Source organism: Bombina bombina, chromosome 8, assembly GCF_027579735.1.
Source record: "Bombina bombina isolate aBomBom1 chromosome 8, aBomBom1.pri, whole genome shotgun sequence".
Taxonomy (NCBI): Eukaryota; Metazoa; Chordata; class Amphibia; order Anura; family Bombinatoridae; genus Bombina; species Bombina bombina.
Window position 1 is genome coordinate 287,881,251 of NC_069506.1, and position 13,969 is coordinate 287,895,219.

Here is a 13,969-nt window from a genome sequence, read left to right on the forward strand (position 1 = left end):
TGGCGCAGAGTGGATGTTCCTGCAACGTGACAACTAGCAGCTGGCCACTTCCTAAAAGGCTTTGTAATAAGGTGGTGAGGAATGTGGGTTATGAGTCTAAGGTCAGAGTTCACAAGTCAGGCCACATGTGAACCAAAGCACAAGCACTTCACACTTCTTTCACCCAAGTGACCACACAAGAAGAATTCCCACAGTTCAACAAACTAAAGTCCTACCTGATGAGAGACTCCAGGATTGCTGGAGTCGGTCCTTTCTGAAATTCCAGCTCTTTATAATGAAGAGCTTTGGCGTACGCTCGGCATTTGGATGCTCGCTCTCCAAGAAGGACCACTCCATTGTCATCACGCAGTGGTAAGGGGCCCTGTGAGTGACAAACCTCAGATCAGTGATTCTCATCAAGAGACCATAAGGTGCAGTGTTAGAGCAGAGGGTGCTAATATCCTGCTCGCTGTATTATTCTCAGCATAAACTAGCATCATTTTAAAATACAGTAAGGATATAATTAGTTGAGAATATTCTCATGTTTATGTTATTCTAGCACATAACAGAAAATGTATGACATTACAAGAATATAAAAAATAAATCTTGTGCAAGGTACTGGGGGAATCGATCAAGTGAGAACAAGATGTCTGACCAGATAAACTGTGTCCTGTTTGACTGGGTGATCAGTAACCAAAAACAAAAGACACATTAAAACACAAACCACTACAGGGATATTCTAGTTAAAAACTGAAATGCACATAAATGACATATTTGGATAAAACATATTTACAATATACATATATTGGCAGAAATGCCTCTAGTAAAAGTTATCACTGTTATTGTGTTAGCATCTTTCTCTGCACATACATGTGAGGTCATACCTAGATATTCTCAGTTCTTCCGCATTTTAAATACTGTAGCTGCTCACAGAGCCAGTGGGAATTGTATAAAGTCAGCAATAATGCACATTGAGTCATTACCAGAGGATACAAGTACCTTGGGCTAAGTGAGCAAGTGCTTTGTTTAAAATGCTGATGCATGGAGCATACTTAAGTATATTCATGAAACAGCTATAGCTTTTTCTAGATAATACATGTATATTGCAAAAATGCTTCTATTGAAAACTCAAATTTTGGTTGAAATGTACCTTTAAGATGGAAGCCCAGTTAAAGATACATAAAGCTCTAGAGTGTTTTATTATTGCACCATTGATTGAACAGAACTTATGTGTTTAACCCCTGACAAAACACTGAGGATCGTCAGCTGAGAACGACTGGTGATTGGTGGCTATGCATATATGCTGCTCCAGACCAGTTATGTGTTGCCAGTCCAGAGCTGACTTTTACCTTTTATTTAACCACTTTAAAGGGTTAAACACAAAATTTGTGCAAGCAATAGTGCAATATTTATTCTTGCTCCTTCAGAATCATGTCCCATTAATGGTAATCAACATCATAAACAAAACAGACAAAAAAAAAAGTCTGTTAGCAAATGAAAGGGCACATTTTCCTGGCACAAATACAAACCCCAGCCAACAGCTGCTTCAATATGCTAAATGTTTATTTTTCTAGTCACTAGAAGGGATGAGAATCTGAGCCAGTACGGCAGCCCTGGGTAGTTTGAGATCATCCGCACTACCGCACAGTAATGCACTTTCAGGATTCCTCATTATATGCAAAAACGTTACCTTATCGCTGTGCTCCATAAACTCTGCCAGGTTCAGCAGCGTCTGCGTAACTTCGGCAATGTCCTGCGCAGTAAGAGCCAGCTCGATGCTGCGAATCAGTTCATCCTGTTGATCCTCATTCAGCTCCGACCAGCAGGAGAGGAAAGCTGCATTAAACAGATCCCTTTGGAGATAGAATAAGATAAAAAGATATTTAAGTCACTACTTCATCAAATTGGCAGATAAGTTTATTTAATTAGTGTATTTTTGGCCCCTCACCTGGCCAGGGGATTATAGGCCTGAGCCAGAGACCAGCAGGAGCGAAGGGAAGGAGAGGAGGAGTCCTTTAGCAATTCCACACTTAATCGCCTCAGCCATTCCAACCAGTCGTCCTTGGAAACTCTCCGAGCTGCTCCCCAAGCCTATGAGGGTAAAGCGAAGCTTCATGTATCATTCATGCAATCCCTGTAGAAAATATCTGTGGCCCCAAAACATACCTTTTGCAAATTAGTAGTGCTAACGTGCAACTTCTTCATTGGTCCGCTATCTAAGGGGCCACTGGAAAAGGCCTCTCCTGAATTTCCCTTCTGTGCCCGATGCTGATAAATCAACGGATCCTCCTCCTCATCAGCAAGAGTGTATCCCTTAAAGTGATAAAAACAAAATTTATGCTTACCTGATAAATATATATCTTTCTTGACACGGTGAGCCCACGGATCATCTAATTACTATTGGGAATATCATTCCTGCTCAGCAGGAGGCGGCAAAGAGCACCACAGCAAAGCTGTTAAATATCACCTCCCTTCCCTCCCACCCCAGTCATTCGACCGAAGTGAAAGGAGAGAAAAGAAAGCAACAAGGTGCAGAGGTGCCTGGAGGTTTATAACATGACAAAACCCTGTCATAGAAAAACAGAGCGGGCCGTGAACTCACCGTGTCAAGAAATAAATACATTTATCAGGTAAGTATTAATTTTGTTTTCTTTCCAATGACACAATGAGTCCACGGATCATCTAATTACTATTGGGAATCAATAACCAAGCTAGAGTACACAGATGATAAGGGAGGGACAAGACAGGGAACCTAAACAGAAGGCGCCACTGCTTTTAGAACCTTTCTCCCAAAAGAAGCCTCAGCCGAGGCAAAAGTGTCAAATTTATAGAACTTTGAAAAAGTGTGTAGAGAGGACCAAGTTGCAACCTTGCAAATCTGTTCCACAGAAGCTTAATTTTTGAATGCCCAGTAAGAGGAAACAGCCCTCGTAGAATGAGCCATGACTCTCTCAGGCGGCTGTTGTCCAGCAGTTTCATAGGCCAAGCGAATTATGCTCTTCAGCCACAAAGAAAGAAAAGTAGCCGTAGCTTTTTGACCCTTACTTTTCCCAGAGAAAACAGAGCAGAAGACTGGCGAAAACTCCTTAGTCGCCTATAAATAGTATCCGGTTCCAGATCGGGGGCAGACCCCTCATGCTGACTTTTAGTCAGTAGCGGGCTTCTTAGATTGCTTTCCCTTATTCCAAGACTGGTTGGACCTCCAGGAAGGCTTGGGCTGTTCTTGCTTTGTAGAGGGAGAGGAAGGCTTACCCCTGAAGTTTGGAAAGGAACGAAAATTACTCTGACGTCCCTTCTGCTTATTCCTCTTATCCTGAGGGAGGAAATGACCCTTTCCTCCCGTAATGTCGGAAATAATTTCCGCCAATCCCGGACCAAACAAGGTCTTACCCTTGTACGGAATCGCCAAAGACTTAGACGACATATCCGCAGACCAGGATTTCAACCATAAGGCTCTGCGGGCCAGAACGGCAAAACCAGAAATTTTTGCTCCCAGCTTGATAACCTGTAGGGAAGCTTCCGTAATAAAGGAATTGGCCAACTTAGGGCTTTGATCCTATCCTGGATCTCATCAAGGGGAGTGTCTGTCTGAATAGGATCAGACAACGCATCAAACCAGTATGCCGTCGCACTAGTGACGGTAGAAATACACACCGCAGGTTGCCATTGTAAACCCTGGTGTACATACATCTTTTTGAGCAACCCCTCCAACTTCTTATCCATAGGATCTTTAAAGGAACAACTATCCTCCAAGGGAATAGTGGTTCTCTTAGCTAAAGTGGAAATTGCCCCTTCGACCTTGGGGACCGTCTGCCAAGACTCCTTGATAGAATATGAATAGGAAACATCTTCCTAAAAATAGGTCTCTCCCATTCCCTTGCAATAATCTCTGTAGCCCGATCTGTTACAGGAAAAACCTCCACCACGGAAGGTACATCAAAATATCTGTTAAGTTTACTAGACTTCCTAGGACTAAATAGGACGGTAATGTCGGAGTCGTCCAAGGTAGCCAAAAACGGTACTGTCCCTTTAAATTTTAAACGATAATATTTTTTATGTGTGATCCAAAAAAAGGTCTTATAACAACCTAGACAGCCTCTACACCTCAGCCAGCCCTGCTGAGGTGCCTACCTGTCCTGCTGACCGCCGGAAAAGATAACTGCCCAGTTAGTAGAAGAATCCAGATTCAAACTGCTCCCCTCGGTATCCTCTTTCTGCTCTCTAGAAAACTTCACACAGAAAGCGGAACCACAACTATAAGAAGCACCTCTGACACACCGGAACTGAGAATGGATGAAAGGAAGCGAGTAAATCTTTTTTTGCCGCTTCTAAAAACAGACCCGCCCATCGTGGGCATTAAAACCAGAAACACCCGTCCGACATTAACTTTTTAGAAAATAAAGTCGCTGGGAGAGTAAAACCACCATACGCTGATAATAAAAGTGAACTAATACTATAGTTCTTTCCTCACGCCCCCAGTGCCTGCACAAACTGCCTGTCATGTCCTACAACCCACAATAGGATAAATGAGTCCCAACAGATAGACTGTTAAAGTGCCAATATTTTTCTGCTTGTCCTAGAAAAATAAACTTAGCACTTACCTCTATGAAATCTGCCTGGCAGCAGGGCAGCTCACTAGGTTTGAGAGGTATCCTCCCTCACATGGACCTGTGGAAGAAAAAAACATAGAATGAGTAATCTTACTCAGGCTTTTAATGTTAGGGCAGCATTAAATACATGGGAGGCGCAGTGAGGATTGTACCCCACAAGTTCCCATTTGCTTGAAAGCCACCAATGCTCTACTGAAGAGACTGACATGGGCTACGGCTACACTCCAGGGCAAAGCAGGACAAACTTGTACTGCTGAAAAATAACAAACTTTTGCTTGAAGAATCTTCTTCCAAACACCTAAACTTTACCACCTCCTTGCTCTTAACGTAGGCAAAGCGAATGACTGGGGTGGGAGGGAAGGGAGATCATATTTAACAGCTTTGCTGTGGTGCTCTTTGCCGCCTCCTGCTGGGCATGAGTGATATTCCCAATAGTAATTAGATGATCCGTGGACTCACCGTGTCATTAGAAAGAAAAAATGGAAAACCTCAGTCCTTTGCCTAACGAAACGTATTCTAGATTTCATGGCAAAACAAGCTGCATTTAATTCTTGGACAGAAGAGTCTGTTAACAACATTCACTTTCAGATTTCTAAAGTCAAAACCCCAAACTGAATAGCAATATTTGCTAGATAAGAGAGACATTTTACTGAATGTGTCATGGCACACTACAGATTCTGGCATAAACGTTGCAAAAAACAGAATTTATGCTTACCTGATAAATTACTTTCTCCAACGGTGTGTCCGGTCCACGGCGTCATCCTTACTTGTGGGATATTCTCTTCCCCAACAGGAAATGGCAAAGAGCCCAGCAAAGCTGGTCACATGATCCCTCATAGGCTCCGCCTACCCCAGTCATTCGACCGACGTAAAGGAGGAATATGCATAGGAGAAATCATATGATACCGTGGTGACTGTAGTTAGAGAAAATAATTCATCAGACCTGATTAAAAAAACCAGGGCGGGCCGTGGACCGGACACACCGTTGGAGAAAGTAATTTATCAGGTAAGCATAAATTCTGTTTTCTCCAACATAGGTGTGTCCGGTCCACGGCGTCATCCTTACTTGTGGGAACCAATACCAAAGCTTTAGGACACGGATGATGGGAGGGAGCAAAACAGGTCACCTAGATGGAAGGCACCACGGCTTGCAAAACCTTTCTCCCAAAAATAGCCTCAAAAGAAGCAAAAGTATCAAATTTGTAAAATTTGGTAAAAGTGTGCAGTGAAGACCAAGTCGCTGCCTTACATATCTGATCAACAGAAGCCTCGTTCTTGAAGGCCCATGTGGAAGCCACAGCCCTAGTGGAGTGAGCTGTGATTCTTTCAGGAGGCTGCCGTCCGGCAGTCTCATAAGCCAATCGGATGATGCTTTTAAGCCAAAAAGAGAGGTAGAAGTTGCTTTTTGACCTCTCCTTTTACCAGAATAAACAACAAACAAAGAAGATGTTTGTCTGAAATCCTTTGTAGCCTCTAAATAGAATTTTAGAGCACGAACTACATCCAAATTGTGTAACAAACGTTCCTTCTTTGAAACTGGATTCGGACACAAAGAAGGCACAACTATCTCCTGGTTAATGTTTTTGTTAGAAACAACTTTCGGAAGAAAACCAGGTTTAGTACGCAAAACCACCTTATCTGCATGGAACACCAGATAAGGAGGAGAACACTGCAGAGCAGATAACTCTGAAACTCTTCTAGCAGAAGAAATTGCAACCAAAAACAAAACTTTCCAAGATAGTAACTTAATATCTACGGAATGTAAGGGTTCAAACGGAACCCCTTGAAGAACTGAAAGAACTAAATTGAGACTCCAAGGAGGGGTCAAAGGTTTGTAAACAGGCTTGATTCTAACCAGAGCCTGAACAAAAGCTTGAACATCTGGCACAGCCGCCAGTTTTTTGTGAAGTAAAACAGATAAAGCAGAAATCTGTCCCTTCAAAGAACTTGCAGATAATCCTTTCTCCAAACCCTCCTGTAGAAAGGATAGAATCTTAGGAATTTTTATCTTGTTCCATGGGAATCCTTTAGATTCACACCAACAAATATATTTTTTCCATATTTTATGGTAAATTTTCCTAGTTACAGGCTTTCTAGCCTGAACAAGAGTATCAATGACAGAATCTGAAAACCCACGCTTTGATAAAATCAAGCGTTCAATCTCCAAGCAGTCAGTTGGAGTGAAGCCAGATTCGGATGTTCGAATGGACCTTGAACAAGAAGGTCCTGTCTCAAAGGTAGCTTCCATGGTGGAGCCGATGACATATTCACCAGGTCTGCATACCAAGTTCTGCGTGGCCACGCAGGAGCTATCAAGATCACCGAAGCCCTCTCCTGATTGATCCTGGCTACCAGCCTGGGAATGAGAGGGAACGGTGGGAATACATAAGCTAGGTTGAAGGTCCAAGGCGCTATCAGTGCATCTACTAGAGTCGCCCTGGGATCCCTGGATCTGGACCCGTAGCAAGGAACCTTGAAGTTCTGACGAGACGCCATCAGGTCCATGTCTGGAATGCCCCATAATTGAGTTATTTGGGCAAAGATTTCCGGATGGAGTTCCCACTCCCCCGGATGGAAAGTCTGACGACTCAGAAAATCCGCTTCCCAATTTTCCACTCCTGGGATGTGGATTGCAGACAAGTGGCAGGAGTGATTCTCCGCCCATTGAATTATTTTGGTCACTTCCTCCATCGCCAGGGAACTCCTTGTTCCCCCCTGATGGTTGATATATGCAACAGTCGTCATGTTGTCTGATTGAAACCTTATGAATTTGGCCTTTGCTAGTTGAGGCCAAGCTTTGAGAGCATTGAATATCGCTCGCAGTTCCAGAATGTTTATCGGGAGAAGAGATTCTTCCCGAGACCATAGACCCTGAGCTTTCAGGGGTTCCCAGACCGCGCCCCAGCCCACCAGACTGGCGTCGGTCGTGACAATGACCCACTCTGGTCTGCGGAAGCTCATTCCCTGTGACAGGTTGTCCAGGTTCAGCCACCAACAGAGTGAATCTCTGGTTCTTTGATCTACTTGGATCGTCGGAGACAAGTCTGTATAATCCCCATTCCACTGTCTGAGCATGCACAGTTGTAATGGTCTTAGATGAATTCGTGCAAAAGGAACTATGTCCATTGCCGCAACCATCAAACCTATTACTTCCATGCACTGCGCTATGGAAGGAAGAAGAACAGAATGAAGTACTTGACAAGAGCTTAGAAGTTTTGATTTTCTGGCCTCTGTCAGAAAAAACATAATTTATGCTTACCTGATAAATTCCTTTCTTCTGTTGTGTGATCAGTCCACGGGTCATCATTACTTCTGGGATATAACTCCTCCCCAACAGGAAATGCAAGAGGATTCACCCAGCAGAGCTGCATATAGCTCCTCCCCTCTACGTCAGTCCCAGTCATTCGACCAAGAATCAACGAGAAAGGAGTAACCAAGGGTGAAGTGGTGACTGGAGTATAATTTAAAAGATATTTACCTGCCTTAAAACAGGGCGGGCCGTGGACTGATCACACAACAGAAGAAAGGAATTTATCAGGTAAGCATAAATTATGTTTTCTTCTGTTATGTGTGATCAGTCCACGGGTCATCATTACTTCTGGGATACCAATACCAAAGCAAAAGTACACGGATGACGGGAGGGATAGGCAGGCTCATTATATAGAAGGAACCACTGCCTGAAGAACCTTTCTCCCAAAAATAGCCTCCGAAGAAGCAAAAGTGTCAAATTTGTAAAATTTGGAAAAAGTATGAAGCGAAGACCAAGTTGCAGCCTTGCAAATCTGTTCAACAGAGGCCTCATTCTTAAAGGCCCAAGTGGAAGCCACAGCTCTAGTGGAGTGAGCTGTAATTCTTTCAGGAGGCTGCTGACCAGCAGTCTCATAGGCTAAACGTATTATGCTACGAAGCCAAAAAGAGAGAGAGGTAGCAGAAGCTTTTTGACCTCTCCTCTGTCCAGAATAAACGACAAACAGGGAAGAAGTTTGGCGAAAATCTTTAGTTGCCTGCAAGTAGAACTTGAGGGCACGAACTACATCCAGATTGTGTAGAAGACGTTCCTTCTTTGAAGAAGGATTTGGACACAAGGATGGAACAACAATCTCTTGATTGATATTCCTGTTAGTGACCACCTTAGGTAAGAACCCAGGTTTAGTACGCAGAACTACCTTGTCTGAGTGAAAAATCAGATAAGGAGAATCACAATGTAAGGCTGATAACTCAGAGACTCTTCGAGCCGAGGAAATAGCCATTAAAAACAGAACTTTCCAAGATAACAATTTTATATCAATGGAATGAAGGGGTTCAAATGGAACACCCTGTAAAACGTTAAGAACTAAGTTTAAACTCCATGGCGGAGCAACAGCTTTAAACACAGGCTTGATCCTAGCTAAAGCCTGACAAAAAGCCTGGACGTCTGGATTTTCTGACAGACGCCTGTGTAACAAGATGGACAGAGCTGAAATCTGTCCCTTTAATGAACTAGCTGATAAACCCTTTTCTAACCCTTCTTGTAGAAAAGACAATATCCTAGAGATCCTAACCTTACTCCAGGAGTAATGTTTGGATTCGCACCAGTATAGGTATTTACGCCATATTTTATGGTAAATCTTTCTGGTAACAGGCTTCCTAGCCTGTATCAGGGTATCAATAACCGACTCAGAAAAACCACGTTTTGATAAAATCAAACGTTCAATTTCCAAGCAGTCAGCTTCAGAGAAGTTAGATTTTGATGTTTGAATGGACCCTGTATCAGAAGGTCCTGTCTTAGAGGTAGAGACCAAGGCGGACAGGATGACATGTCCACTAGATCTGCATACCAAGTCCTGCGTGGCCATGCAGGCGCTATTAGAATCACTGATGCTCTCTCCTGCTTGATTTTGGCAATCAATCGAGAAAGCAGCGGAAAGGGTGGAAACACATAAGCCATCCCGAAGTCCCAAGGTGCTGTCAAAGCATCTATCAGAACCGCTCCCGGATCCCTGGATCTGGACCCGTAGCGAGGAAGTTTGGCGTTCTGGCGAGACGCCATGAGATCTATCTCTGGTTTGCCCCAACGTTGAAGTATTTGGGCAAAGATCTCCGGATGAAGTTCCCACTCCCCCGGATGAAAAGTCTGACGACTCAAGAAATCCGCCTCCCAGTTCTCCACTCCCGGGATGTGGATTGCTGACAGGTGGCAAGAGTGAGACTCTGCCCAGCGAATTATCTTTGATACTTCCACCATTGCTAGGGAGCTTCTTGTCCCTCCCTGATGGTTGATGTAAGCTACAGTCGTGATGTTGTCCGACTGAAACCTGATGAACCCCCGAGTTGTTAATTGGGGCCAAGCTAGAAGGGCGTTGAGAACTGCCCTCAATTCCAGAATGTTTATTGGAAGGAGACTCTCCTCCTGATTCCATAGTCCCTGAGCCTTCAGAGAATTCCAGACAGCGCCCCAACCTAGTAGGCTGGCGTCTGTTGTTACAATTGTCCAGACTGGCCTGCTGAATGGCATCCCCCTGGACAGGTGTGGCCGATGAAGCCACCATAGAAGAGAATTTCTGGTCTCTTGATTCAGATTCAGAGTAGGGGACAAATCTGAGTAATCCCCATTCCACTGACTTAGCATGCATAATTGCAGAGGTCTGAGGTGTAGGCGTGCAAAAGGTACTATGTCCATTGCCGCTACCATTAAGCCGATCACCTCCATGCATTGAGCTACTGACGGGTGTTGAATGGAATGAAGGACACGGCATGCATTTTGAAGCTTTGTTAACCTGTCCTCTGTCAGGTAAATCTTCATTTCTACAGAATCTATAAGAGTCCCCAAGAATGGAACTCTTGTGAGAGGAAAAAGAGAACTCTTCTTTTCGTTCACTTTCCATCCATGCGACCTTAGAAATGCCAGAACTAACTCTGTATGAGACTTGGCAGTTTGAAAGCTTGAAGCTTGTATTAGAATGTCGTCTAGGTATGGAGCTACCGAAATCCCTCGCGGTCTTAGTACCGCCAGAAGGGCACCCAGAACCTTTGTGAAGATTCTTGGAGCCGTAGCCAATCCGAATGGAAGAGCTACAAACTGGTAGTGCCTGTCTAAGAAGGCAAACCTTAGATACCGGTGATGATCTTTGTGGATCGGTATGTGAAGGTAAGCATCCTTTAAATCCACTGTGGTCATGTACTGACCCTCTTGGATCATGGGTAAGATTGTCCGAATAGTTTCCATTTTGAACGATGGAACTCTTAGGAATTTGTTTAGAATCTTTAAATCTAAGATTGGCCTGAAAGTTCCCTCTTTTTTGGGAACCACAAACAGGTTTGAGTAGAACCCTTGTCCTTGTTCCGACCGCGGAACCGGATGGATCACTCCCATTATTAACAGATCTTGTACGCAGCGTAGAAACGCTTCTTTCTTTATCTGGTTTGTTGACAACCTTGACAGATGAAATCTCCCTCTTGGGGGAGATAATTTGAAGTCTAGAAGGTATCCCTGAGATATGATCTCTAGTGCCCAGGGATCCTGAACATCTCTTGCCCAGGCCTGGGCGAAGAGAGAGAGTCTGCCCCCCACTAGATCCGGTCCCGGATCGGGGGCTCTTGGTTCATGCTGTCTTTGGGGCAGCAGCAGGTTTCCTGGCCTGCTTGCTCTTGTTCCAGGACTGGTTAGGCTTCCAGCCTTGCCTGTAACGAGCAACAGCTCCTTCCTGTTTTGGTGCAGTGGAGGTTGATGCTGCTCCTGTTTTGAAGTTCCGAAAGGGACGAAAATTAGACTGTCTAGCCTTAGCTTTGGCTTTGTCTTGAGGTAGGGCGTGGCCCTTACCTCCCGTAATGTCAGCGATAATCTCTTTCAAACCGGGCCCAAATAAAGACTGCCCCTTGAAAGGTATATTAAGTAATTTGGACTTAGAAGTAACATCAGCTGACCAGGATTTTAGCCACAGCGCCCTACGTGCCTGTATGGCGAATCCTGAGTTCTTAGCCGTAAGTTTGGTTAAATGTACTACGGCCTCCGAAATGAAGGAATTAGCTAGTTTAAGGACTCTAAGCCTGTCCGTAATGTCGTCTAGCGTAGATGAACTAAGGTTCTCTTCAAGCGACTCAATCCAAAATGCTGCCGCAGCCGTAATCGGCGCGATACATGCAAGGGGTTGTAATATAAAACCTTGTTGAACAAACATTTTCTTAAGGTAACCCTCTAATTTTTTATCCATTGGATCTGAGAAAGCACAGCTATCCTCCACCGGGATAGTGGTACGCTTAGCTAAAGTAGAAACTGCTCCCTCCACCTTGGGGACCGTTTGCCATAAGTCCCGAGTGGTGGCGTCTATTGGAAACATCTTTCTAAATATTGGAGGGGGTGAGAACGGCACACCGGGTCTATCCCACTCCTTAGTAACAATTTCAGTTAGTCTCTTAGGTATAGGAAAAACGTCAGTACTCGCCGGTACCGCAAAGTATTTATCCAACCTACACAGTTTCTCTGGTATTGCAACGGTGTTACAATCGTTGAGAGCTGCTAAGACCTCCCCTAGTAATACACGGAGGTTCTCCAATTTAAATTTAAAATTTGAAATATCTGAGTCCAATCTGTTTGGATCAGAACCGTCACCCACAGAATGAAGCTCTCCGTCCTCATGCTCTGCGAGCTGTGACGCAGTATCAGACATGGCCCTAGCATTGTCAGCGCACTCTGTTCTCACCCCAGAGTGATCACGCTTGCCTCTTAGTTCTGGTAATTTAGACAAAACTTCAGTCATAACAGTAGCCATATCTTGTAATGTTATCTGTAATGGCCGCCCAGATGTACTAGGCGCCAAAATATCACGCACCTCCCGGGCGGGAGATGCAGGTACTGCCGCGTGAGGCGAGTTAGTCGGCATAACTCTCCCCTCGCTGTTTGGTGAAATTTGTTCACATTGTACAGATTGACTTTTATTTAAAGTAGCATCAATACAGTTAGTACATAAATTTCTATTGGGCTCCACCTTGGCATTGGAACAAATGACACAGATATCTTCCTCTGAGTCAGACATGTTTAACACACTGGCAAAAAACTTACAACTTGGTTATAATCTTTTTTAGCAAAAAACGTACTGTGCCTCAAAGAGGTACTAACGATTAAATGACAGTTGAAATAATGAACTGAAAAAAACAGTTATAGCATCAAACTTTAAAACAACAAAACTTTTAGCAAAGGTTTGTTCCCATTAGAAAATAACAATAATTAAATTTGACATAAAAAATACAAAGCAACGTTTTTATTCACAGTCACTATAAGAATTCTCACAGCTCTGCTGAGAGAATTTACCTCCCTTCAAAGAAGTTTGAAGACCCCTGAGATCTATCAGAGATGAACCGGATCATGCAGGAAATATAAAAGTAACTGACTGGTATTTTTTGATGCGTAGCAAAGAGCGCCAAAAACGGCCCCTCCCTCTCCCACACAGCAGTGAGGAGAAACGAAACTGTCACAATTAAAGCAAAAAAACTGCCAAGTGGAAAATAATGCCCAAATATTTATTCACACAGTACCTCAGCAATGTAAACGATTCTACATTCCAGCAAAAACGTTTAACATGATAAATAGTTATTAAAAAGGATTAGTGACCTTTAACAGAGTAGTTCCGGTGAAATACCATCCCCAGAATACTGAAGTGTATACATACATGTCATTTTAACGGTATGGCAGGATTTTCTCATCAATTCCATTCAGAAAATAAAAACTGCTACATACCTCAATGCAGATTCATCTGCCCGCTGTCCCCTGATCTGAAGCCTTTACCTCCCTCAGATGGCCGAGAACAGCAATATGATCTTAACTACTCCGGTTAAAATCATAGTAAAAAACTCTGACAGATTCTTCCTCAAACTCTGCCAGAGAAGTAATAACACGCTCCGGTGCTATTTTAAAATAACAAACTTTTGATTGAAGTCATAAAAACTAAGTATAATCACCATAGTCCTCTCACACATCCTATCTAGTCGTTGGGTGCAAGAGAATGACTGGGACTGACGTAGAGGGGAGGAGCTATATGCAGCTCTGCTGGGTGAATCCTCTTGCATTTCCTGTTGGGGAGGAGTTATATCCCAGAAGTAATGATGACCCGTGGACTGATCACACATAACAGAAGAAATCTTCATTTCTAAGGAGTCTATTATTGTTCCCAAGAAGGGAACTCTTGTTGACGGGGACAGAGAACTTTTTTCTATGTTCACTTTCCACCCGTGAGATCTGAGAAAGGCTAGGACGATGTCCGTATGAGCCTTTGCTTTTGACAGAGACGACGCTTGAATCAGTATGTCGTCTAAGTAAGGTACTACTGCAATGCCCCTTGGTCTTAGCACCGCTAGAAGGGACCCTAGTACCTTTGTGAAAATCCTTGGAGCAGTGGCTAATCCGA

General features: G+C 43.8%; 1 protein-coding gene across 7 annotated transcripts in view; it reads right to left on the bottom strand.

Annotated features, from left to right (window-relative positions):
* MTOR (mechanistic target of rapamycin kinase) overlaps positions 1-13,969 on the bottom strand; it is a 531,718-nt gene that overhangs the window by 415,340 nt on the left and 102,409 nt on the right. For all 7 annotated transcript variants that reach the window (XM_053691448.1, XM_053691447.1, XM_053691446.1 and 4 more), the window contains exons 27-30: positions 2,146-2,292; positions 1,928-2,070; positions 1,670-1,832; positions 216-361 (exon numbers count right to left, since the gene is read on the bottom strand). In XM_053691448.1, coding sequence (XP_053547423.1) covers positions 216-361; positions 1,670-1,832; positions 1,928-2,070; positions 2,146-2,292 — 599 coding nt within the window. The remainder of the gene's footprint in view (positions 1-215; positions 362-1,669; positions 1,833-1,927; positions 2,071-2,145; positions 2,293-13,969) is intronic.